General features: G+C 44.7%; 1 protein-coding gene across 1 annotated transcript in view; it reads right to left on the bottom strand.

Annotated features, from left to right (window-relative positions):
* Positions 1–17354, bottom strand: part of LOC142243873 (uncharacterized) — a 227639-nt gene extending 210285 nt beyond the window's left edge. The window contains exons 1-3 of the mRNA XM_075316076.1: positions 17292–17354; positions 17144–17210; positions 16071–16631 (exon numbers count right to left, since the gene is read on the bottom strand). Of these exons, the coding sequence (XP_075172191.1) occupies positions 16071–16631; positions 17144–17210; positions 17292–17354 (691 nt within the window). The remainder of the gene's footprint in view (positions 1–16070; positions 16632–17143; positions 17211–17291) is intronic.
* Positions 17355–26705: the final 9351 nt, after the last annotated feature.

A 26705-nucleotide genomic window follows, 5' to 3' on the forward strand; every position in this document is an offset into this window, starting at 1 on the left:
CTGGCTTCACTCCGCTCCCCGGACGGTACGGGCGGGCCACCGCCCGACCCCGGTCCTACGGTTCCGCGTTGATTCATCACTCCTGCAGACGGCCACCACCGTCTGCCAAACTTGTTGTCAGTGCCTGGGCCACCAACCCAGACACTCTCCACTTCCCTCCTCTCACTTCAACCTCCTCTACTCAACTCCGCTCCTTTTACCGCCTCCAGGTCTGTGAACTACTCGGTGGGCAGGGCTAACCGCCCGGCTCCGCCCCACCTGGTGTGGACATCAGACCCTGGAGGGAGGCAACAAGGGTTTTGTGTTTGGCTAATGTTACTGTCTAGTGGGGGTGTGTGTGTGTGTATGTTACCTGTGACGACCTGGCTAGTCCAGGGCGCCACATCTCCTCTGCTCCAACACCACTTTGATCTGCCGGAGCAATCACACCAGCAGATCAAAGTGGCTCAGTGTGGTGACAGCGCACGTGCCAGCACAAACGGCTCTGCGTGCCCAATCTGGCACGCGTGCCATAGGTTCGCCATCACTGCTATAGGGTATGTCTGGGAATATTTACTTTTCTTAACTATGTGCCTAAGAACTAACAGGCAGTTAGTTGCTAACTATATGCTCGTTGTGCCCGGCACTGATCTCTGCCAATGATACAGTGGACACAGACTGCTCCTACTGGTGAATCAGCAGCTTCCACTGACCTCACATCAAAGAGCAGCAACTTGTCTTCCGCTCTGCTATGTTGAAGAGGCGTGATTGCCGATGTCATGCTTAACCTCTTCACAGCCTAAACCAGGGGTCTCAAACTAGGCTGGGTGTATAGGCCGCACAGAGGAAAAAAGTTTTGGGGGGCCGCATTCTTTGCAGGACAAAGTGACATTTTTCTATTGGTACTATATATATATATATATATATATATATATATATATATATATATATATATATATTTCTACACACCTCTGGATCACTGATTTTGAACATTTTTCACTTGTTTATTATAACAAATGTGCACATTCTTTGTTTAAATATATGTATATATATATAAAAAAAATGTGATGGTAAAAATAAATGTCATGCCTTATTTTTAGTTTTGGGGGGGTTTTTTTACATTTTATCCCTTTCTTGTAACTAATAGTCTTACAATTAGCACTATAAAGAAACTTTGGCCAACATCTTTTAGTAATGTTCCCCATGTTGTTGTAATGTGCCCATCCTTGTCCCCTTGTAGTATTGTGCCCCATCCTATTCCCCATCCTACAGTAATGTACTGATCCTTTTCCCCATCCTATAGTAATGTTCCCCATCCTTGTCCCCATCTTGTAGTAATGTGTCTCATCCTTGTCCCCATCTTATCGTATTGTGCCCATCCTGTAGTAATGTGTTCATCCTTGTCCCCATCCTATAGTAATGTCCTCAACCTATAGTAATGTGCCCATCCTGTAGTAATGGGTTCATCCTTGTCCCCATCTTATAGTAATGTTTTCCCATCCTTTTTCCCCTTGTAGAAATCTCCCTATCCGGTAGTACTGTCTCCATCATATAGTTGTCCCATTCTGTAGTAATGTCCCCATCCTATAGTAATGTGCCAACCTTGTCCCCATCCTATTGTAATGGCCCCATCCTATAGTAATGTCCCCATCCTATAGTAATGTGCCAACCTTGTCCCCATCCTATAGTAATGGCCCCATCCTATAGTAATGTCCCCATCCTATAGTAATGTGCCAACCTTGTCCCCATCCTATAGTAATGTCCCAATCCTATAGCAATGTCCCTATCCTATAGTAATGTCCCCAGCCTTATCCCTATCCTATAGAAATGTTTCCCATCTTTGTCCTCTTGTAGCAATGTCCCTATCCTGTAGTACTGTCCCCATCATATAGTAATGTCCGCATCCAATAGTAATGGTCTACCTATGCATACAACACATATATATCAGAATATCAGAGACATGTAGCACCCATAGCGGCACATACATACTAGACACTTAGCACTCATCGGCATACATATCTGACATATGCAGCACACAAAGCCCGTACATATCAGATACATGCAGCACACACTGCTCACATACAGACATGCATAAAACACTGCACATGTTGAGGATAAAGAATTGAGTATCCAAAAATACTTAATTCAGCCATTTCATAGACTCAGTTATATAGTTCAGTAGATGTGAACTAACACACATATTTGTGAATGCTTTTGTTTCTTACTAACATGTATATATGTATATTGCATATTCAGTGTATTTTCCTTAGACACAGTATATACCACCACATGTAATTGTAAAGATGGCTGCTATTTCCTGTTCTACACCCAACACAGATGGACAAAGGAAAATTCCTGGAGCCTGGACTGACCAATCCAAGAAGAATATGCAGATCTCTCTACGTCATGAAGCCCTGACCTACGATACTTGATTGGACTAAAACTTTTGTTTACACCCCCTTACTGTTTGGTCTAGAGTTTCTTTCAAACAATAAAAAACACACTTGGTTAAGAGCCAGTCATGGAGATAGATGTAACTGACTTGCTGTGCAGTTATTTTTCATTCTCATGTGCACACATGACATTTTTAATTAGAAGCAGCAGCCGGATATCGAGAGATCCTTTGAGTCTCATCATCATCGTCATTCTGACCTTGACAGTTGGCACCCCAGATGGGACTACCGAGAAGGGTAAGTCAGAGCTTCCACTTTCCGGACATCTGGGGCTACTCCACAAGTATCCAGGTGTCGCTCGATAGGCTTGATCACCCTTCATTTCGCGGTAACCATCATATACATTGTGTGTGCTGTTTTACCTGTGGTTCGAGAGACACCTGGCGAAAGGGGGTGGTCACTAGTCCGGAGAATGGTAGTGCACCGGAGACCTAACGGTGTGACTGTCACCCGCCGGTGGGCTAGAAGGACCCAGCTCCCATAGGGGCTAGGTGTAGGTTTTAAAGTATCCGGCTGTTTGTATTTCTGAGCTGTAAGTAAGGTAGAAATGTGGGGCTTTTTGAGTAGCTGTTGGGTTGTATAAAGTGTATAGTTAATCAAGCTTGTGATTTCTCTGTTTGGTTCTCGGAGAGTTAATTGTCTGTTATTGTTCACGGAGGGAGAGAAAATAGAGGCTAGGGATGCAGCTGCTGTCTTTGTTCTGTGAAAAAGCAGGGGGGGAATCACCCACTGCCTGCAGTTTTTTTTTCTTCTTCACTGAGAGCGAAGAGGCAGACTGCGGGGGTCTGGTATAGCCCAGGGACATCCATAACAGTCTTTCTATTGAGAACAAAGAATGCGAGAGGGGGGAGCAGAAGCAGCTACATCTTTACATTCTTACACTCAGAGGAAGTAAAAAGGTGGGGGCCATATGTCCACCAGCTGCTTGAGACAGAGCAGAGATCAAATTACACAGCTCGGTCTCTGCTGTCTTTTAGCTGAGAAACAAGGGGGGTGGAAGAGTGAAGAGGCAGATACCAGTGGTCAAAACAGCGCAGCTTTTTGCAGTGAAGAGAAAGGAGGGGTCAGTTGGGTAATATACAGGAGATGGCTGCAGCCTTTGTATAGTAAAGCAAACAGATGAGTTGTAATGATTTGAAAGAAAGACAAGTGTTATTTTGGTTTGGATTAGAGAGAAATTAACGGGTTCATGCATTTTTCAGTTTTTTTAAATTGTTTGTTTTTTGAACAGAAGTATGAGAACTAGCGATTCCCCTGTGTTGCGGATAACACAGCCACTGTTTGTTAGATATTAGATATTAAATATTGAATATTAAATATTAAATATTGAATATTGAATGTTGGATAAATAATAGACGAGGCGGGAAGGGTCCTGTTAACTTAAAGTGGATTTAGCGTATTCCCCTGCGGTTCAGGCGCATGTCACTGTCTGCGTGGCAGACGAGGCGGGAAAGGAACTCACTTTAGTTAAGGTAAAAGTGTCGGAATTAGCGTATTCCCCTGCGTATTAAACGTGAGTCACTGTTGTGAGGCGGTAGGTCTTCATAACGAGACAGGAAAGAATTTCGGTTGGAGCCGGCCGGTCCAATTAAGCACTGTATACTCTGTTCAAAAGATAAATATGTTGTTTTTAGTAAAAGCTGAGAACGCTGTTGCCCTAGTTATAAAAAAACGGAAAAAAAATATAAAAGATTGCAAAAAGTTGTGTAAAATTGTTGGACTACCACTAGATGGCAGGCTGCAACCCATGTACTGAAGTTCAGATTAATCTCCAGTGAGAGTATACTGGAGAACAAAGACCTCATTCACTGTCTGTTGCTGTTTGTAGAATCACTAAATGTTTTTCTCTAGTGGTGCCTCATTGTTCTCCTTTAGAAGTCATTATATCTGGTGCTAATCAAATCTCTCCTTTGTATGCTGGAATGCAAATTTACAGGCACTAAAAGTATCCCTGGTTTACTACGTAGTTCCAGACACTCCCAGTACACCCAGGGAGTCACAACATGGATGCTACACCCGGAAGTCAGGTGCCTGGAACTTCCTGTGGCAGCCGTCTTGCTACACCCACTGATGGCAGTACACCTCATAAGCCACACCCCTCGCAATGGCTCTTTGTTCAAAGCTCTCCACCCATTCCCGGTGGGAGGTGTTCTGTGGTATAAATGACTAACACATTTGAAAAAGTATAAATTGTATATTTGTTTACTCAGCTATCCAATACATGTAAGTCAAAGATAAGTAAGTGAAACTTTTACAGAAATGATGTGGAAACAGATCTGTTCACATAAAATCAATTGGTATTTTAGAAGTCCTGCAGCATTATATCATAAAATAAAATAGAGGAAGGTAAATATATATATATCTTTGTACTGTGTTAGTTAATTTAAAACAAAAATCGTAAACGACTTACCCCTACTGATGTCAAAATGTATCGAATCCATTTGTAAGAAGGAATTAGGAAAAATATATAATGTATCCAATGTAGATATGGGTAATGGATGTGTTCACTGCTACGTCTTTGTTATAACAAAGGATGAGGTTTTTTTTCTTCTTCCTCTCTCGCTTTTAAGAGATAAGGATGAAATGTGTCTTGATGGAATGTGTCTTTCCCCAATAGTGACGTAAGTTTGGTTTAACCCTTAGGCTATGTGCACACGGTGCGTTTTTCTCGGCGTTTTTGCGCGTTTTTCGGGTGCGTTTTTGGCCTCAAAACTGCATGACTTTGCTTCCCCAGCAAAGTCTATGAGTTTTCATTTTTGCTGTCCCCACACAGCGTTTTTTTTCATCTGCGTTTTTGTGGTGACCACAAAAACGCAGCATGTCAATTATTCCCGCGTTTTTCACTGCGCTTTTCATCCATTGAGTTCAATGGGATGTTGAAAGACGCAATGAGAAACGCAAATAGCTGCGTTTTGGTGCGTTTCTAAGACCAAAAACGCAGCTATAAGCGCAGGAGGTGGGTAGTAAAGTGACGTGTACAGGAAGAGGATTCCTTCTGTCAGTATAGACAGAAGCGTGAATCCTCCCGGTACCGTCACCGCCGCGTCCATCTCCCGTCCTGTGCATGTATGCTGCCGTGCGGCGCCATGTACAGGCAGGAGGTGGAAGCGGCTGCGAAAACAAAAGTTAACAGTAGAATAAAAAAAAAAAAAGTTATACTCACCTGTCTGCAGCCTCGCGGTGCCATGCCCGCTCCCAGCTCCTGTCACGGTATCGCCGCTCCCAGCTCCTCCCGGTCCCGCCGCTCCGGCTGTGTGCAGTCTCCCCGGGGCAGGACCTTGCTTGCAGGACCTGGCGATGGATCACCTGATGCAGTCACCTGACGCATCAGCTGATCGAGTCTCGGGCTGACGCGGGCGCCCGGCCGGTATCAGCGGATGCGTCAGGAGACTTCATCCCTGATTACCGGCAGCTGCTGCAGCGATCGGACGGGATCAGACTCCCGCCCCATCGCTCCGGGAGCTGCCGGTAATTCAGCACATAAGTGAGTATTATTTTTTTTTTTTTCTACTGATGCATCTGCTGATTGTATAAACGGCTTTTATACAATCAGCAGATGTGTGATGGGATTCAGGCACTTGATCCTGACACATCATCTGATCGCTTTGCCTTCCAGCAAACCGATCAGATGATATTGGATCCTGATTGGATGGCGCGGGACCCTGACCCAGGATTACTGCGGAGGGGGGTTTATTTCAATAAAGATGGAGTCACTAATTGTGTTGTGTTTTATTTCTAATAAAAATATTTTTCTGTGTTGTGTTTTTTTTTTATCTTTACTAGAAATTCATGGTGGCCATGTCTAATATTGGCGTGACACCATGAATTTCGGGCTTAGGGCTAGCTGATAATATACAGCTAGCCCTAACTCCATTATTACCCGGCTAGCCACCCGGCATCAGGGCAGCCGGAAGAGTTGGATACAGCGCCAGAAGATGGCGCTTCTATGAAAGCGCCATTTTCTGGGGTGGCTGCGGGACTGCAATTCACAGCGGGGGTGCCCAGAAAGCTTGGGCACCCTGCACTGTGGATTCCAATCCCCAGCTGCCTAGTTGTACCCGGCTGGACTCAAAAATGGGGCGAAGCTCACGTCAATTTTTTTTTTTAAATTATTTCATGAAATTCATGAAATAATTTAAAAAAAATGGGCTTCCCTATATTTTTGGTTCCCAGCCGGGTACAAATAGGCAGCTGGGGGTTGGGGGCAGCCCGTACCTGCCTGCTGTACCCGGCTAGCATACAAAAATATGGCGAAGCCCACGTCATTTTTTTTTTTTGGGGGGGCAGAGAAATCCTGCATACAGTCCTGGAAGGAGGATGCTGAGCCTTGTAGTTCGACAGCTGCTGTCTGCTCTCCTGCATACACTATTGGATGGAGGATGCTGAGCCTTGTAGTTCGACAGCTGCTGCCTGCTGTCCTGCATACACTATTGGATCGAGGATGCTGAGCCTTGTAGTTCTGCAGCTGTCTGCTCTTCTGCATACACTAGTGGAGAATGAAGAACACATTGAAGAAGGAAATGACATCAGACCTTTTTTTTTTTTGTTCACTGATAAAAAACGCATAAGGACGCAGTGAGCAAAAACGCAGCAAAACGCAGCAAAAAAACGCACCAAATCGCGGCAAAACGCGTGCGTTTTTTGCCGCGTTTTTTCGACGCAGGTGCGTTTTTGTGCGTTTTTAGCGGCCAAAAACGCACAAAAACGCAGCGTCAAAAAAACGCAGCGTGTGCACATAGCCTTAGAGTTCAGGATTTCACATTTTTAGTTTGCTGTTTATACCAGAATAGGGAATATTAGATTTCATGGGATGTGCGATATAATTTGTGTTGTTTTGTTTTTTAATGGCGATTTATTTGAACAATATATTTTTATTTTGTGACTTTATCACCTTTTCTGTTTTTACGATTATTTCTAAACAATTTATATATTTTTGCAGGTTAGTCGCCTAGTCACAGCTGTCATTTAATCATGTCTCAGTTGTTTCTACTATGAAAGGTTTTTCTTTTCTTTATGGATACAGTGTTGTTTATTGTAAGGTTTTTAAAATTTCCCAGTAATGTATATTGTTGTGAGATATACGTTATTTTCAGTGTTTGTTCTTTTTAGGTTTTAGTATGTGGCTAATTTATTACCTGCTGTTTTATCTTTTCTTTTAGGGAATACCAGTATAAAAATGCTGACTTTTGCCATATTGGTAAATAAACAATTAAACAAGGGGGGAATAAGGTATTAATTATATTCTCCAGTTTCTTGGAGGGCGCAGCAGGCATATTAGATAGGTTTTGAAGCTGATCTTTTTCCCATAGGTTATGTTTATTAGATTACTATGAGGTATATCTGTTAACTGAAATACTAAAGTCTTGTCTTATATGTTTATTTGTTTATTTATTTGTTTGTTTATTTATTAAGTATTCTCAGTCATGTGAAGTATAGATGACCACTAACTGTATTATGATCAGAGATGAAGTTATAAGAATGATCTAATGTATATTTTTTAGTTTTTGTTTTTATAGATGAAACCAGATGGTGGTCGATTCTGCACTGGATATGCTGCTGTTTACACCACATGAGGTAGTCTAAATTCGACCACTCCCTCCAATCCTATTGATACAGGAGACAGTGATGCATTAATGTCTCTCTTGATGGGTAGAACAGGAGTGGGTAAGAGTCTTTAGAGGTGTATGTAGGTTGTAGATTTTTTCCTGTTGTGAAATGAATTGGGTATGCCGAAAAGAAAGTCTAGATCTGAGCTGATGGATTCGGAGGGAGATCCTCGCACAGGTGCAGCTGACCAAGAAGCAGTGAACGGGCCTAGAGTTGAGAGTCTTTCACCAATACCGACCATGCCTTGGTGACACCGGTCACGTCAGTGACTTCTGTCACTCCTTGTGTTCTTAAATCCCTACAGGAACAAGCGATACAACAAGGAATGGAGGGTGACATGCAGGGAGCCAGCTGACTGAGGAAGGTCTGTGGACAAAGGGTGGTAAGCTTTCTCTGCAATGAGAGCTCTTCTTAATGATGGCCCAGGTAACATCTGTGAAAAACAATTGTCAGTGTGTGCTTTGGTGACACCGGGTTCAGTACCTAGGTGGGCAGATTTACCCAGTCTCGTGAGACAAGTGCCTAGAACGAAGTGAGAAAAAACTGTAAAGAGTCCGTAGAAACACCCTGCACCTACTCTACCCATTCTTAGAGACTGCAAACTGATTATAGATGTATATCATGAGCACGTTGTATGCAAGTCTGTGCGTGTTGTGTAAATTTCTCTCCAGGTTTGGTCAGAGGCATTCCTGTGCAGAAAACGATATTATTGTTGAGAAGCACATGAAGGTGGTATGTAAAGAAAAATGTGTTTACAAAAAGTGTATATTTTATAGAAAAGTGGAAACTAGTAAATCGTGTATAAAATGTATATGTTTTGTTTTCTTTTTGTAATAAACAGGTCTTTATGTAAGATGTTTTTGGTTTAACATAGACATGTATATTTTTATATAATTGACTGAATAGTGTGATAAACAGGTGTATTCTCCAATTCCAGATCTTAAATCAGAGCTATTAGCATATGGTCTCCAGGCAGGAGACTGATTGATCCTAAAGGACAAGCGAGAAAGAGCCATGAGTCAACACTAGATGAGCCGATCCAACCACAGAAACATCTATGGATCCACACCTCGCATTGTAGAAGGGTTAATCAACCAGAGCTGCACTGAGCGTTCTGCTCATACTTATCCTTTTCAGAAAACCCTGTACAGTTTTAGACCAGCATTGCCAGAACAGTTAGAAGAGAGGACTTAGAGAACCTTGAGACATGGGAAAGTCCAACTACAAAGGGTGAGGACTCGCCTAGGAGTCCTTGGTCTCAAACCGGTGAAGAAAACCCCTTTCCCCTTTCCGCCCATGTTTCAACGTTCAGTTAGGCAGGTTTTTCAACAGATCTTTCTACCTCTCTTCCTAAGGGAACACAGTACCCTTAGAATTTAGAAATGGCAGAAGTAAGTCTTTAGGGGGGACTGTTGAGGATAAAGAATTGAGTATCCAAAAATACTTAATTCAGCCATTTCATAGACTCAGTTATATAGTTCAGTAGATGTGAACTAACACACATATTTGTGAATGCTTTTGTTTCTTACTAACATGTATATATGTATATTGCATATTCAGTGTATTTTCCTTAGACACAGTATATACCACCACATGTAATTGTAAAGATGGCTGCTATTTCCTGTTCTACACCCAACACAGATGGACAAAGGAAAATTCCTGGAGCCTGGACTGACCAATCCAAGAAGAATATGCAGATCTCTCTACGTCATGAAGCCCTGACCTACGATACTTGATTGGACTAAAACTTTTGTTTACACCCCCTTACTGTTTGGTCTAGAGTTTCTTTCAAACAATAAAAAACACACTTGGTTAAGAGCCAGTCATGGAGATAGATGTAACTGACTTGCTGTGCAGTTATTTTTCATTCTCATGTGCACACATGACATTTTTAATTAGAAGCAGCAGCCGGATATCGAGAGATCCTTTGAGTCTCATCATCATCGTCATTATGACCTTGACAGTTGGCACCCCAGATGGGACTACCGAGAAGGGTAAGTCAGAGCTTCCACTTTCCGGACATCTGGGGCTACTCCACAAGTATCCAGGTGTCGCTCGATAGGCTTGATCACCCTTCATTTCGTGGTAACCATCATATACATTGTGTGTGCTGTTTTACCTGTGGTTCGAGAGACACCTGGCGAAAGGGGGTGGTCACTAGTCCGGAGAATGGTAGTGCACCGGAGACCTAACGGTGTGACTGTCACCCGCCGGTGGGCTAGAAGGACCCAGCTCCATAGGGGCTAGGTGTAGGTTTTAAAGTATCCGGCTGTTTGTATTTCTGAGCTGTAAGTAAGGTAGAAATGTGGGGCTTTTTGAGTAGCTGTTGGGTTGTATAAAGTGTATAGTTAATCAAGCTTGTGATTTCTCTGTTTGGTTCTCGGAGAGTTAATTGTCTGTTATTGTTCACGGAGGGAGAGAAAATGGAGGCTAGGGATGCAGCTGCTGTCTTTGTTCTGTGAAAAAGCAGGGGGGGAATCACCCACTGCCTGCAGTTTTTTTTTCTTCTTCACTGAGAGCGAAGAGGCAGACTGCGGGGGTCTGGTATAGCCCAGGGACATCCATAACAGTCTTTCTATTGAGAACAAAGAATGCGAGAGGGGGGAGCAGAAGCAGCTACATCTTTACATTCTTACACTCAGAGGAAGTAAAAAGGTGGGGGCCATATGTCCACCAGCTGCTTGAGACAGAGCAGAGATCAAATTACACAGCTCGGTCTCTGCTGTCTTTTAGCTGAGAAACAAGGGGGGTGGAAGAGTGAAGAGGCAGATACCAGTGGTCAAAACAGCGCAGCTTTTTGCAGTGAAGAGAAAGGAGGGGTCAGTTGGGTAATATACAGGAGATGGCTGCAGCCTTTGTATAGTAAAGCAAACAGATGAGTTGTAATGATTTGAAAGAAAGACAAGTGTTATTTTGGTTTGGATTAGAGAGAAATTAACGGGTTCATGCATTTTTCAGTTTTTTTAAATTGTTTGTTTTTTGAACAGAAGTATGAGAACTAGCGATTCCCCTGTGTTGCGGATAACACAGCCACTGTTTGTTAGATATTAGATATTAAATATTGAATATTAAATATTAAATATTGAATATTGAATGTTGGATAAATAATAGACGAGGCGGGAAGGGTCCTGTTAACTTAAAGTGGATTTAGCGTATTCCCCTGCGGTTCAGGCGCATGTCACTGTCTGCGTGGCAGACGAGGCGGGAAAGGAACTCACTTTAGTTAAGGTAAAAGTGTCGGAATTAGCGTATTCCCCTGCGTATTAAACGTGAGTCACTGTTGTGAGGCGGTAGGTCTTCATAACGAGACAGGAAAGAATTTCGGTTGGAGCCGGCCGGTCCAATTAAGCACTGTATACTCTGTTCAAAAGATAAATATGTTGTTTTTAGTAAAAGCTGAGAACGCTGTTGCCCTAGTTATAAAAAAACGGAAAAAAAATATAAAAGATTGCAAAAAGTTGTGTAAAATTGTTGGACTACCACTAGATGGCAGGCTGCAACCCATGTACTGAAGTTCAGATTAATCTCCAGTGAGAGTATACTGGAGAACAAAGACCTCATTCACTGTCTGTTGCTGTTTGTAGAATCACTAAATGTTTTTCTCTAGTGGTGCCTCATTGTTCTCCTTTAGAAGTCATTATATCTGGTGCTAATCAAATCTCTCCTTTGTATGCTGGAATGCAAATTTACAGGCACTAAAAGTATCCCTGGTTTACTACGTAGTTCCAGACACTCCCAGTACACCCAGGGAGTCACAACATGGATGCTACACCCGGAAGTCAGGTGCCTGGAACTTCCTGTGGCAGCCGTCTTTCTACACCCACTGATGGCAGTACACCTCATAAGCCACACCCCTCGCAATGGCTCTTTGTTCAAAGCTCTCCACCCATTCCCGGTGGGAGGTGTTCTGTGGTATAAATGACTAACACATTTGAAAAAGTATAAATTGTATATTTGTTTACTCAGCTATCCAATACATGTAAGTCAAAGATAAGTAAGTGAAACTTTTACAGAAATGATGTGGAAACAGATCTGTTCACATAAAATCAATTGGTATTTTAGAAGTCCTGCAGCATTATATCATAAAATAAAATAGAGGAAGGTAAATATATATATATCTTTGTACTGTGTTAGTTAATTTAAAACAAAAATCGTAAACGACTTACCCCTACTGATGTCAAAATGTATCGAATCCATTTGTAAGAAGGAATTAGGAAAAATATATAATGTATCCAATGTAGATATGGGTAATGGATGTGTTCACTGCTACGTCTTTGTTATAACAAAGGATGAGGTTTTTTTTCTTCTTCCTCTCTCGCTTTTAAGAGATAAGGATGAAATGTGTCTTGATGGAATGTGTCTTTCCCCAATAGTGACGTAAGTTTGGTTTAACCCTTAAAGTTCAGGATTTCACATTTTTAGTTTGCTGTTTATACCAGAATAGGGAATATTAGATTTCATGGGATGTGCGATATAATTTGTGTTGTTTTGTTTTTTAATGGCGATTTATTTGAACAATATATTTTTATTTTGTGACTTTATCACCTTTTCTGTTTTTACGATTATTTCTAAACAATTTATATATTTTTGCAGGTTAGTCGCCTAGTCACAGCTGTCATTTAATCATGTCTCAGTTGTTTCTACTATGAAAGGTTTTTCTTTTCTTTATGGATACAGTGTTGTTTATTGTAAGGTTTTTAAAATTTCCCAGTAATGTATATTGTTGTGAGATATACGTTATTTTCAGTGTTTGTTCTTTTTAGGTTTTAGTATGTGGCTAATTTATTACCTGCTGTTTTATCTTTTCTTTTAGGGAATACCAGTATAAAAATGCTGACTTTTGCCATATTGGTAAATAAACAATTAAACAAGGGGGGAATAAGGTATTAATTATATTCTCCAGTTTCTTGGAGGGCGCAGCAGGCATATTAGATAGGTTTTGAAGCTGATCTTTTTCCCATAGGTTATGTTTATTAGATTACTATGAGGTATATCTGTTAACTGAAATACTAAAGTCTTGTCTTATATGTTTATTTGTTTATTTATTTGTTTGTTTATTTATTAAGTATTCTCAGTCATGTGAAGTATAGATGACCACTAACTGTATTATGATCAGAGATGAAGTTATAAGAATGATCTAATGTATATTTTTTAGTTTTTGTTTTTATAGATGAAACCAGATGGTGGTCGATTCTGCACTGGATATGCTGCTGTTTACACCACATGAGGTAGTCTAAATTCGACCACTCCCTCCAATCCTATTGATACAGGAGACAGTGATGCATTAATGTCTCTCTTGATGGGTAGAACAGGAGTGGGTAAGAGTCTTTAGAGGTGTATGTAGGTTGTAGATTTTTTCCTGTTGTGAAATGAATTGGGTATGCCGAAAAGAAAGTCTAGATCTGAGCTGATGGATTCGGAGGGAGATCCTCGCACAGGTGCAGCTGACCAAGAAGCAGTGAACGGGCCTAGAGTTGAGAGTCTTTCACCAATACCGACCATGCCTTGGTGACACCGGTCACGTCAGTGACTTCTGTCACTCCTTGTGTTCTTAAATCCCTACAGGAACAAGCGATACAACAAGGAATGGAGGGTGACATGCAGGGAGCCAGCTGACTGAGGAAGGTCTGTGGACAAAGGGTGGTAAGCTTTCTCTGCAATGAGAGCTCTTCTTAATGATGGCCCAGGTAACATCTGTGAAAAACAATTGTCAGTGTGTGCTTTGGTGACACCGGGTTCAGTACCTAGGTGGGCAGATTTACCCAGTCTCGTGAGACAAGTGCCTAGAACGAAGTGAGAAAAAACTGTAAAGAGTCCGTAGAAACACCCTGCACCTACTCTACCCATTCTTAGAGACTGCAAACTGATTATAGATGTATATCATGAGCACGTTGTATGCAAGTCTGTGCGTGTTGTGTAAATTTCTCTCCAGGTTTGGTCAGAGGCATTCCTGTGCAGAAAACGATATTATTATTGAGAAGCACATGAAGGTGGTATGTAAAGAAAAATGTGTTTACAAAAAGTGTATATTTTATAGAAAAGTGGAAACTAGTAAATCGTGTATAAAATGTATATGTTTTGTTTTCTTTTTGTAATAAACAGGTCTTTATGTAAGATGTTTTTGGTTTAACATAGACATGTATATTTTTATATAATTGACTGAATAGTGTGATAAACAGGTGTATTCTCCAATTCCAGATCTTAAATCAGAGCTATTAGCATATGGTCTCCAGGCAGGAGACTGATTGATCCTAAAGGACAAGCGAGAAAGAGCCATGAGTCAACACTAGATGAGCCGATCCAACCACAGAAACATCTATGGATCCACACCTCGCATTGTAGAAGGGTTAATCAACCAGAGCTGCACTGAGCGTTCTGCTCATACTTATCCTTTTCAGAAAACCCTGTACAGTTTTAGACCAGCATTGCCAGAACAGTTAGAAGAGAGGACTTAGAGAACCTTGAGACATGGGAAAGTCCAACTACAAAGGGTGAGGACTCGCCTAGGAGTCCTTGGTCTCAAACCGGTGAAGAAAACCCCTTTCCCCTTTCCGCCCATGTTTCAACGTTCAGTTAGGCAGGTTTTTCAACAGATCTTTCTACCTCTCTTCCTAAGGGAACACAGTACCCTTAGAATTTAGAAATGGCAGAAGTAAGTCTTTAGGGGAGACTGTTGAGGATAAAGAATTGAGTATCCAAAAATACTTAATTCAGCCATTTCATAGACTCAGTTATATAGTTCAGTAGATGTGAACTAACACACATATTTGTGAATGCTTTTGTTTCTTACTAACATGTATATATGTATATTGCATATTCAGTGTATTTTCCTTAGACACAGTATATACCACCACATGTAATTGTAAAGATGGCTGCTATTGCCTGTTCTACACCCAACACAGATGGACAAAGGAAAATTCCTGGAGCCTGGACTGACCAATCCAAGAAGAATATGCAGATCTCTCTACGTCATGAAGCCCTGACCTACGATACTTGATTGGACTAAAACTTTTGTTTACACCCCCTTACTGTTTGGTCTAGAGTTTCTTTCAAACAATAAAAAACACACTTGGTTAAGAGCCAGTCATGGAGATAGATGTAACTGACTTGCTGTGCAGTTATTTTTCATTCTCGTGTGCACACATGACATTTTTAATTAGAAGCAGCAGCCGGATATCGAGAGATCCTTTGAGTCTCATCATCATCGTCATTCTGACCTTGACACACATACTGTATATATCAGACATTACAGTACTCACATAATGCTCAAATTTCATTAAATATGCAGCACAAAAACAGCACTTTTGCAATTAGACATATGCGGCACACAACGCACACATAGTTTGCCGCATGCAGCACTCACATATCAGACTCATACAGCTGTTGTGTCATATTTTGCATATTTTAGTCACTAATCCTCTGGACTTAGATGTTGAAATTATAGCAATATCTCCTGCTGGAAACATCAATTAAACAACTTAGAACATGACTCATTCCCATTATACCTGCTTTCTGTTGATAATAATAGGGTTTATGTATTATCAGTTATTGTGGCTATCATATTGGCCATAAACTATGGGGATATCTGAGTCTATAAGCTTACCCAGTATGATAATACCGTAAGTCTTGCAATATGATAACAGATTTTCTCCATGCAGTTAAACAACTTGCCATAATTTACCGTCATTTTGCCTGGTCATAAGCCAATGTTACTGAGTATAGTTACCTACATATGACATACTGTATATTCTTGCTTTATTAGCCTAAAACATTGTTACATCCTCTAATATAGGTATACAACTTTATACCCTTGAGAAATCCAATCTAGACTTAATGCCAGGACCTTACAGACAGTATTTTTGGGTACAAAATATCACATTAGCTTTATCATTAAGGCCCACATTTCCATCTTCTTGGGTTTTATGATATAAGACTTTGGGCAACTGCATTCGTGATTTCTGCATAACTAATTATTGAGAGTGCCAGTTATAGATTTTCAGCATCACAAATAACCACATACTGGGACGTTACCTTCACATATCTTCTGTTGCATGGTTTCCTTAATCCTGTCTATGGTGGTGTAGTCTTCTGCATACAGGACATAGTCAGTGGATGGAGAATTAGCAATTGCCACTAGTTCAGATTTGGTGATTTCAGCGCCTACTCCAACTGCAAACATAATAATGTCCTGTGCTCTGGCTTGTGCAGCAATCTCCACAACATCATCCTGCGATTTACCATCGGTAACCACAATGGCTATTTTGTTTTTGTCAATATTAGTTCTTTGGGAAGATGTAAAAACATTCTCAGTTGCAAATTTGATTGCCCGTCCTGTCTGTGTATTTCCTCCCAGGTATTTCATGTCTTTTAGGGCATTAAGAAGTTGTTGGTTTGTCTGATGTTGCCCAAGAGGAAACTCCAACCTTGGTAGATCACTGTATTGAACTACAGCCACTTGGGTATAGGAAGGTCCGATGTCAAAGCTGCTGGTTATGTTTATCAGCCAGTTCTTCGCAGTGTCAAAGTCCGCATATCCTACACTCCAGGACCCGTCAACGATGAAGACTAAATCATTCACAGCAGTTCGGCAACCTGTCAACAAATATACACATGTATTTTGATAATTTCAATAAAATGTCATGATAAATACACTTTTCTTAAAGGGACACAAAAGCTAAGGTTTCTCAAGATAATACTCCATCAACGGCAGCTTCCTGCTAAGGTTCCTCTATGCTAAAAGTGACATTAGGTGACCTTACTTGGGAGTGTTTCCAAAACTACAGCTTGAATTTGTGAATTGTATTAAATATGTAAAACCTATTAGTACGTTAAATGGTTCCTTCACACAAACCTGGACTGTTCATGTATTGCATAGCCAGCCATTTGTTTATCTGTAGGAGCCACCGGATGAGGGGACATGACTGGCTAGCTGGATCCATAAGTAAGGACTGAGATTGAGTTCAAAACATGTAGGAAAATATTTATTTCTATAGTACTGGAAATGTTTTCTGTTATTCAATTCCACGCATTTTTTTTTACAATTTTTTATCCAATAAATGGCTGGATATCCCTCTTTTCCTTTGAAAGGCTAGGTGCAATTTTACCCAATGATCGCAGCTCGTGGTTTTTAAAGACAGATCGGCATGAATTTTTGCCTAATTTAATTTCTGGCTAAAAAACAACAACAAAGAAAAGTCAAATATATCACAAGATTCATTGTATATTAAGTAGAAATGTTCCATATCACTTTACTTTCTGCAGCGGTATTCTATTCAAGCTGAAAAAGTCCAAGATATTTCCTAAAGACGATTTCATCTTGAAAGCCCCGGCCAGGACAAATAAAGCAAACAGTATTTCTATTGACATCAAGGAGTGTTATTGCAAATTGCTAACACCCTCCTAATTACATAGATCTGCAGCTCTGACAATGTGTTCCAGCAAATCTGAAGGTCTACTTATTCTTTTTCCCGTATTTCCTGAAATTTTGCTTTGGAGGGCCTTATTTGTTTTTCTACAACTATATAACTGTCTTCATGTAGCCAAAACCAACTGGACACTGATGAAACATTTTTTGAGAAAACACTGACATTTGCTAAATTTTGAAACTAACATTAATTTGGTTTGGGTGAGTTTTAGTACTTTGTATATAATGTTATTGAGCATTTATTTAGTAATTGCCATAATTATTCCTATTAAACTATATAAGTTAAATATATTGTACAGATTAGAAAACTGTAGACTTTCTCAATTTTACTCTTTATAATGGCTTGAAAACAAATACTGATCAGATTTTTAAATGCTGGTAAACCCTTAGGTAAGTAAAACCAAAATATATTTTGTAAAAGTAGTGTCCTAGTTTGCACCTAACACCTTAAAAAATAAAACTTTAGGATGTGTAGAGTTTATTTTCTGTCACAGATTTCTTTGGCTACATGGGCATTTCTCCATTACATAATGGAGTCAACATGTCCCCTGGTTATGGAGATCCTAACAGAGTGCACAAATCTTCTCTCTTTTGTAAGGGGGTGATAACATGAAGAAAAGTTCCTGTATCACCCTCCTGTGTTTACTCTGAGTCTGTAAATGTGAGAGAAGAGATCAGTCTGTGGTTAAAGGGGTATTCCCATCTCCAAGATCCTGTCCAAATATGTAGTAGTTATAATAATAATATAAGCAAATAGGTCCAATTAGAACTATAGTATAGTTCTTCTGATTCACTGTTGCTTTGCTCATGTTCAGGGCATTGCAGGACCTTAGATATCCATGGTTATGATCACTAGCAACTAACTGGCTGTGACTATATGTGTTGTCGCAACTATGGATGCTTAACACTAGAAGTCCCAGAAATTTTGAGCTACCCTGAAGTCCCAAAAGAGGGTCAAATGACCCTTAGTCCAAACTGACCTAACTAACTAGAAACTAAATGGCTAAACTCAATGGAAGACAACAACCTTCTGTGGTGCGACAGTAATGGCCTTAATTACAGAACAAAAGACGGTGATTATAGGATGTTAGCTAAAATCCTTCAGGTCATTCGACCCATCTCTGGGTTCCAAAGGTAGAAATGTTAAATGACCCCTCTCTAGGACTTCTAGTGTTAAGGTCCTGCAATGCCCTGAGCATGAGATAATGACATATTGAATCAGAAGAACTATATTACATTTCTAATTGGAGGTATTTGCAATTATTATTCTTATTATTATTATTATTACACCTACTACATATGAGGATAGGATCTTGGAGATGGGAATACCTCTTTAATCTTCTGTGGTTAAGTCTACAGTACCGTATATTATGCTTATATCTTTATGGAGCACACCAGTGCAGATTTGATGGTTTTCTTAGGGTACTTTCACACTTGCGTTTATTTCCTTCCGTTACAATCCGCCCTTTTGGAAAACAGAGGAATCCGTTAACGGATTCCGCTGTTTCCCATAGACTTGTATGGGTGACGGATTGTATCAAAAGGACCTGCGTTGCTTCCGCTGGGCGATGCTCCGTTGCTTCCGCCCAGCGGGAGGAACGCAGCATGTAACGTTATTTTGAGCAGTGGAATCCTCTGGATTCCACTGCGCATGCTCTTTTTTTTTTTTAAATCAAACTTTATTTTGGCTCGCGGTGGCCGAACGTTCAGCTGAGCGCACAGCCGTCGGCAAGCGACAGCGCTCAGCTGAGCGACCGGCCACCGGCATGCCCGGCCGCCGGCAAGTCACAGCGCTCAGCTGAGCGCCCGCCCGCCGGCATGCCCGGGCACCGGCAAGTGACAGCGCTCAGCTGAGCGCCCGCCCGCTGGCATGCCCGGCCGCCGGCATGCCCGGCCGCCGGCAAGTGACAGCGCTCAGCTGAGCGCCCGCCCGCCGGCATGCCCGGGCGCCGGCAAGTGACAGCGCTCAGCTGATCACCCGGCGGCCGGCTGCAGGGAACGATCAGCTGATCACCCGGCGGCAGGCTGCAGGGAGCGATCAGCTGATCACCCGGCGGCCGGCTGCAGGGAGCGATCAGCTGATCACCCGGCGGCCGGCTGCAGGGAGCGATCAGCTGATCACCCGGCGGCCGGCTGCAGGGAGCGATCAGCTGATCACCCGGCGGCCGGCTGCAGGGAGCGATCAGCTGATCACCCGGCGGCCGGCTACTGGGAGCGATCAGCTGATCGTTTACAATAGTCTGCCGCTGGTAAAACTGTAACAAAAAAAAAAAAATCAAAACGAATTGCGTTGTTTTGCAGCATCCGTTGCATCCGTTGTGCCACCATATGCAACACATCCGTTGCATCCGTTACACAACGCAATGCAACGGATACCGTTCAACGCAAGTGTGAAAGTACCCTTAGTTGTAACATCGTCATTACTAAACTCTTGTCTCTCTCTTGTCTAGAGTTTGTGTTTAGTTGGAATGTAGCTATCTTTATGAAAACCTATTCAAATTATCTGACAACTGTTGTCTTGGGAAGAAGCATACCAGCCGAAATGCACAATGGGGTGGATGCCATTCTGTGTGGTCATTCTAAATAGGGATCTGTGACTTCATTATTTCAGTTTCATATGGCTTTTAATTTTTTTTTTACTTTTGTTGCACTATTGCAGTTTTTTTCCTGTAATCTTACAATTTTGTTGTCTGTTTACGTAACCCCTTTTATGTTGGTTCTTCCTGTGCACGTTTAGTCTCTTCTTCAGGTGGAGGTGGGGAGAGGAGTTACGTTTCAGTTCTCGCTTTATAATTTCTTACTATACATTGGGCTTATGTGCACTCCATTTTAATGTAAGCTAGATATTATTTGAGTGCTGGCTTTGATGGTAATTTAGAGATTTACGTTATAGTTTTATAACTATTTTTGCTATTATACAAGTATGTCTTCTGCCTTTCCAAAGTCTCAAGGAAAGAGGACCCTACCTGCTTGAGCATCCTCGTCATCTTCATAATCATATACCATTTCTTGTTGTCCAAACATAGATTCTGAACATAATATAATGGTAAGAGCATTTAATGCCCAAATAGATTTCATTGTAGACTTGATTGTTCTGTTTTTTTCAAGTGATCTATAATAGGAAAACAAATGAAAAAATTAATGCTGAGCCCTTTTCTCCAACTGTTCTAATCCAGAAAATGGCACCAACCAATCAACTAAGTAAAGATAAGCAACAGTCTATCATTACTTTAAAACAGAGGTCCCCAACCTTTCTAAACTTGAGAGCCACTTTCAGCTCTGAAAATGGGTCATGTCATGAGCCACATTCAGCTCCGAGAAACGGTCACAAGCCACATTCAGGTTCTGCCCCCTCACAGTTGTGACACCCAGATACCCCAATTCTGGTATAATGGCAGCCAAAGCTTTTTCTACAGAATCACACTGAGGCCCCCTTCACATGTCCGTGAAAATCACGCACGTGTTTCACGAACGTGTCAAAGGTGCGTTTTCCCCTCCGTGTGCCGTGTTTACTACATGTGTTCTCCGTGTGTTATCCGTGATAACACACGGAGAAAGAGAACTTTCAACTCACCTGTCCCTGGCGTCGCTGTCCGTGGTGCTGATCTTCGGTCTCCAGACCTGCCGACTCCCCGCTGCTGCCGCTTTCCGCCGCAGTGAAGTGAATATTAAATGAGCATAATTAGCGGCGGTCAGAAGCAAGTGACAGCAGCGGCAGAGACAGAAGGGCAGGAGAAGGTGAGTAAAGTTTTGTTATTTTTTTCTCTGACACGTGTGTTTCTCCGGCGCCTGTCACACAGGACCGCATCCACACTACATCCGTGTGGTACATGTGTGGGCCGCGTGACACCCGTGGTGCCGGAGAAAAACGGACATGCATCCGTGTGGAGCACACGAGCTTACGTCTGCTCCACACGGAGGCATGGGCCAATGGCTGCACACGTGCGTGCACATAAATCCATTGATTTTAATGGGTTTATGTGTGCCCGTGTCTCCAGTACATGCGGGCATGGACCTAGCACGTACCGGAGACACGTGCGTGTGAAGGGGGCCTGAGGCAGTATACCAAGAAACTGGCATTCATACCTTACCCCCATTTAGATTTGCTCTTCTATGTTGGGCTACTTACAAACGTCACCATCTAGAGACCTGGTCTTCGTAGCTACTTGCTAGAGCTGGTGCTTATGCACCAAGCTGGAAGACAGCCACGAACCACACATCATAGATTCGCAACCAATACATGGCTGCTGAGCCACAGGTTGGGCACCATTGCTTTAAAACATGACGCTCAGTCAATATGGAAAATTCTTACAGCCTTGAATGTATCCTCAAGTGCATTCATGAGAATCGTCAATCGTTAAAATTAATCTGGCTCTCATGACGAGGACAGCCTCGGGAAAGTAAGACCAAGAATGACCTCTGCTGCAGAGAACAAGTTCATCAGAGTTACCAGCCTCAGAAACTGAAAGTTGACAGCATCAAGTAGCAAACCCATCTGTCCACAGAGAATACTGTAAGAAGCAGGCCTTTGTGGCTGAGTAGCTACAATGAAGACACTACTGAAAAGCGCAAAGAGGAAAAGACTTGTTTGGGCAAAGCAACATAAGCTCATACCATACCAGCCATATTATGGACAAATAAACAGTTTTACTTCCATTTGGTGAATGGGGGGATCTATGAAAATGTTAATGCATACACCAGGAATGTTAACTGGCATATATATTCAGATATATTCAAGTGCACAGACTGAAGACGTGGGTAACCCGAGACAGACTAGTTAATCAGTTCAATATCAGGCTATTTTGCCCTGTTCTTGACCAGGTCTATGCACATTTTTGTATATTTTTTCATACATGTGTGACGCCCTGGGCAAGCCAGGGGTCACAGGTCACAACATCACATGCACCCCACATTCCCGGCAGGTACACCTAGGCTAACCTAAAATCCTTGTTGCCTTCCTTCAGGGGATGATGTCCACACTAGGGGGTGGGCCAGGTGGTTGGCTCCGCCCACTGAGGAGTTCACAGCCCTGGAGGCGGGAAAAACCAGGCAGATCACAGAGAGTTGAAGTTGAAGTCAGACTAGAGTCTGATAAGCAGATGAGTTTGAGGGAGTGAAGTAGAAGGAAGTGGTAAAGGAGGACAGTAAGAGTGGCGACAGAAAAGGAACAGTTAAGAAAGCCTGAAGTTGGTCCGGGTGTGTGCCCCGGACTGAGACAGCAAGGTCAGCAGACGGCGGTGATAGTCTGCAGGGGGACTGCTTGGAGGTTGCCGGAAGGACCGCGGACGGGTGGTGACCCGGTGGTACCGGAGCGGTATACGAAGAACAGTCAGCACCAGGGCAGGGGCCTTTCGGATCCCGGCAAGGCTAGGAGTCGCCATAATTTGCCAAATCCGTCAGTGAAGGGGACCTCTGTCTCCTAACAAACAAGTCCCGATTGAAGGCAACAGCCCGACCGTTAAGGGGAGACACCGCCACCGCCAAGGCACCAGTTTCCCAGGGCCAGGGCCTGCGGGCAAGAGAGGGGCTCCTCCGGCTCATGTCCAGGTCGGGGAGCGGGTAACCGGTGGGAACCCATCGCTACCAAAAAGACTTTACATAGGTGCAGGGAAGAGACCGTCACCACTAACTGCAGGGAACATTAGCACCGTAACCGTCCGAGGGACCCGTCCAACCAGCCGTTTGTTTACCGAGAACTGTGTTGTGTTTACTGGCTGAGTGAGTACCTCCGTGCCGTGCAGCACAGCACTGTCCCTGCGCCCCTGCACCTCCGCAGGCCCCATACCCGCCTGTCCACCATACCAACCCCATCACTGGGCCCCGGGACCACCAACCCCCCTACCCACGGAGGGGAAAATCAACAACTGGCTGCTCCATACCATCACTCCCGGGCTCCCCAGACAGAGCAGCGGTGGTGTCCACTTAATCACCACAACCGTGGGTGCGTCACGGACAATAAACCATCCCAAAACCCAATCCCCTTTCACTCACGGGCGAGGAGCGCCGCTCGAGTCCCCGGGATCCGGCCCATCGCTCGAGCCACCGAGCAGCGGCAGCAGGCCGCAGCGGCAGCCGGACCCGAGCAGTGGGAGAGCGCGGCGTCCCCTCCTCTGCCCGCGACAACTTGGCATCACGAACAGGATCTTACCGCTCTGCCGTTGGGTAGAGGTGCGCCTTGTGACCGCCGGAGGTATCCGGCCGGAAAATTTCGGAAGTCGCCATCTTTGGCTTGAAAAGTTCCCGCTCGAGCATCTTCTCGAGTAGTAGAGGCGCGAAGGCCAAAACCCCGCCCCGAGAGAGGAGGGGCCGGAAAAAGACTAAGGGGGACGAAATGGCGACTGGTCGCATGTAGCCGCGGCTATAAAAGCAGGGACGCCAGGACTCTGCAGACATCTTGTTCCTGGGAGAGGCCGCCAGCAACATGTTCATGCCGTCCCGCAGCACCGTAGCCCCCGCGCCTGGAACCGCGGCGTGGGTGGAGATCCGGACCGCGCAGCTCTATCAGAGGCTGCAGGTCAAAATGCAGCTCCTCATGGAGAAGTGGGAGACCGACATGGCGGACGTCATAGCGACCGTGCGGAGACGCGAGGAGGAAGCGGAGGAAGGGAGGGTGAGTGACCCACGCCCCGATACCCTTGAAGGGCCGGTCATCGCGGCTGCAGGACCCGGTCCAAACCCTCTCCCCCTGCTGCCTCCCTCGCCACCCGTCTCGGAAGCCGTGACCCCGCCACTAGGCCCGCTACCACCGCCACCGGTAGCGATACCCAGCATGCCCGCCCAGGCGGGCCGACCTGTAGCCGGAGCCCGTAGTCGACCGGAGGTGCTGCCCTGGAAAGCCCCAAAAATCGAACCGGAGGCGTCTTCCGAGAAGTCCCCCGAGCCGGAGTTGATAACCCGTTCCGTGCCGAAGGCCCAACCGCGGAAAGCCCCTGTGCCCATCCCCCACACCTCGGCTGAGGTTGCGCCGGGTTGCCGCTGCAAGGAGGCGCCCAAGGCCAAGACGCCGCATGACCAGCCGCTCAGATCCCTGACAGTGGGCAGCGTTCAGAATGTTCCGCGGGGCCCGACCCGTGCGCCGGAGCTCGCAGCAGCGCCGTACAGGGACAGGGAGCCGGTACCGTTGGGCCCGGAGATCGGTGAGAGCGAGAGGAAGAAAGTGGAGCTGGTGGCCCGTGCAATCAGAGAAAAGGAGAGTCTGAGACAAGCGACTTTCCGTGTCCGGGGCCCGCTGTATGAGGGACAGGTGAGGCGGTTTGATGTCCGCTGGGGCTATGGGTTTATTTATGAACCGGGCCTGGAGGCTGAAGTGTTTATAGCCTGGCGGGATGTGAATGCCCACCTGCCCGAGGAGCACCCCGGTCGTAACTTGATGCCGGGCGACATAGTGCAGTACACCCGGCACTGTGGAGAGAGGGGGTGGTTTGCCCTAGATGCAAAGTTGAGAGGCAGCCAAGAGTCCCGTGTAAGTGCTGCACCTCCTCCCCCAGAAGAAGTCGAAGACTCTGAGTAGGGCAGCGGAACCCCGTTGTCCAGTCCCCGTTGGGACCACCAGTGTGGTTGTTAAAGAGTTTTTGCAAAAATAAGAATAATAACCGAAGATTTACCTGATTGTCTACCGTGATTGGAAACCGGCCGTTGCCGGCACCGTTGTCCCCGTGGGGACCCCTTAGTTGCATAGGAACTCCAATGGACAAGCCCGTGAACTTGCAGGGCAACCACAGACGCTAGTGGCTTGTAAATAAGTTGTGTTACCGTTACCGTTTCCGCATTTACCGCCTCCGGAGAGGCAGGTTGGAGGGAGGGCCCACAGCAGAGCACGCTGGGGCCCAGCCACCACAGGAACCGGTGGCTACCCTCTGGAGGGGAAGGACAGATCCCGCTCGGGTAACTGGTTCAGGACTGGGGTCAAGGGGTGCTGCCTGGGTTTTAGGGGCAGCATCAGGGCCAGGTTACTTGGGTGGGAGAGAGCGGAGACCGTACCCGGTAACCGTTTAAAACCGTAACGTTTAAGACATGACCCTCCCGATGTGGGATGATGGTTTTCTACTTGTATATATGCTGCCATTTTTCTTATCTTACAGAAAAACAAAAGGAAAATAAAACCGGTGTTGAACGGGCAGCCCAAGGACGGTCTGCGTTTTGCTAAGGGGGAATGTGACGCCCTGGGCAAGCCAGGGGTCACAGGTCACAACATTACATGCACCCCACATTCCCGGCAGGTAAACCTAGGCTAATCTAAAATCCTTGTTGCCTTCCTCCAGGGGCTGATGTCCACACCAGGGGGTGGGCCAGGTGGTTGGCTCCGCCCACCGAGGAGTTCACAGCCCTGGAGGCGGGAAAAACCAGGCAGATCAGAGAGAGTTGAAGTTGAAGTCAGACTAGCGTCTGAGAAGCAGATGAGTTTGAGGGAGTGAAGTAGAAGGAAGTGGTAAAGGAGGACAGTAAGAGTGGCGACAGAAAAGGAACAGTTAAGAAAGCCTGAAGTTGGTCCGGGTGTGTGCCCCGGACTGAGACAGCAAGGTCAGCAGACGGCGGTGATAGTCTGCAGGGGGACTGCTTGGAGGTTGCCGGAAGGACCGCGGACGGGTGGTGACCCGGCGGTACCGGAGCGGTATACGAAGAACAGTCAGCACCAGGGCAGGGGCCTTTCGGATCCCGGCAAGGCTAGGAGTCGCCATAATTTGCCAAATCCGTCAGTGAAGGGGACCACTGTCTCCTAACAACCAAGTCCCGATTGAAGGCAACAGCCCGACCGTTAAGGGGAGACACCGCCACCGCCAAGGCACCAGTTTCCCAGGGCCAGCGCCTGCGGGCAAGAGAGGGGCTCCTCCGGCTCATGTCCAGGTCGGGGAGCGGGTAACCGGTGGGAACCCATCGCTACCAAAAAGACTTTACATAGGTGCAGGGAAGAGACCGTCACCGCTAACTGCAGGGAACATCAGCACCGTAACCGTCCGAGGGACCCGTCCAACCAGCCGTTTGTTTACCGAGAACTGTGTCGTGTTTACTGGCTGAGTGAGTACCTCCGTGCCGTGCGGCACAGCGCTGTCCCTGCGCCCCTGCACCTCCGCAGGCCCCATACCCGCCTGTCCACCATACCAACCCCATCACTGGGCCCCGGGACCACCAACCCCCCTACTCACGGAGGGGCAAATCAACAACTGGCTGCTCCATACCATCACTCCCGGGCTCCCCAGACAGAGCAGCGGTGGTGTCCACTTAATCACCACAACAGTGGGTGG

This window comes from Anomaloglossus baeobatrachus, chromosome 6, assembly GCF_048569485.1.
Source record: "Anomaloglossus baeobatrachus isolate aAnoBae1 chromosome 6, aAnoBae1.hap1, whole genome shotgun sequence".
Taxonomy (NCBI): Eukaryota; Metazoa; Chordata; class Amphibia; order Anura; family Aromobatidae; genus Anomaloglossus; species Anomaloglossus baeobatrachus.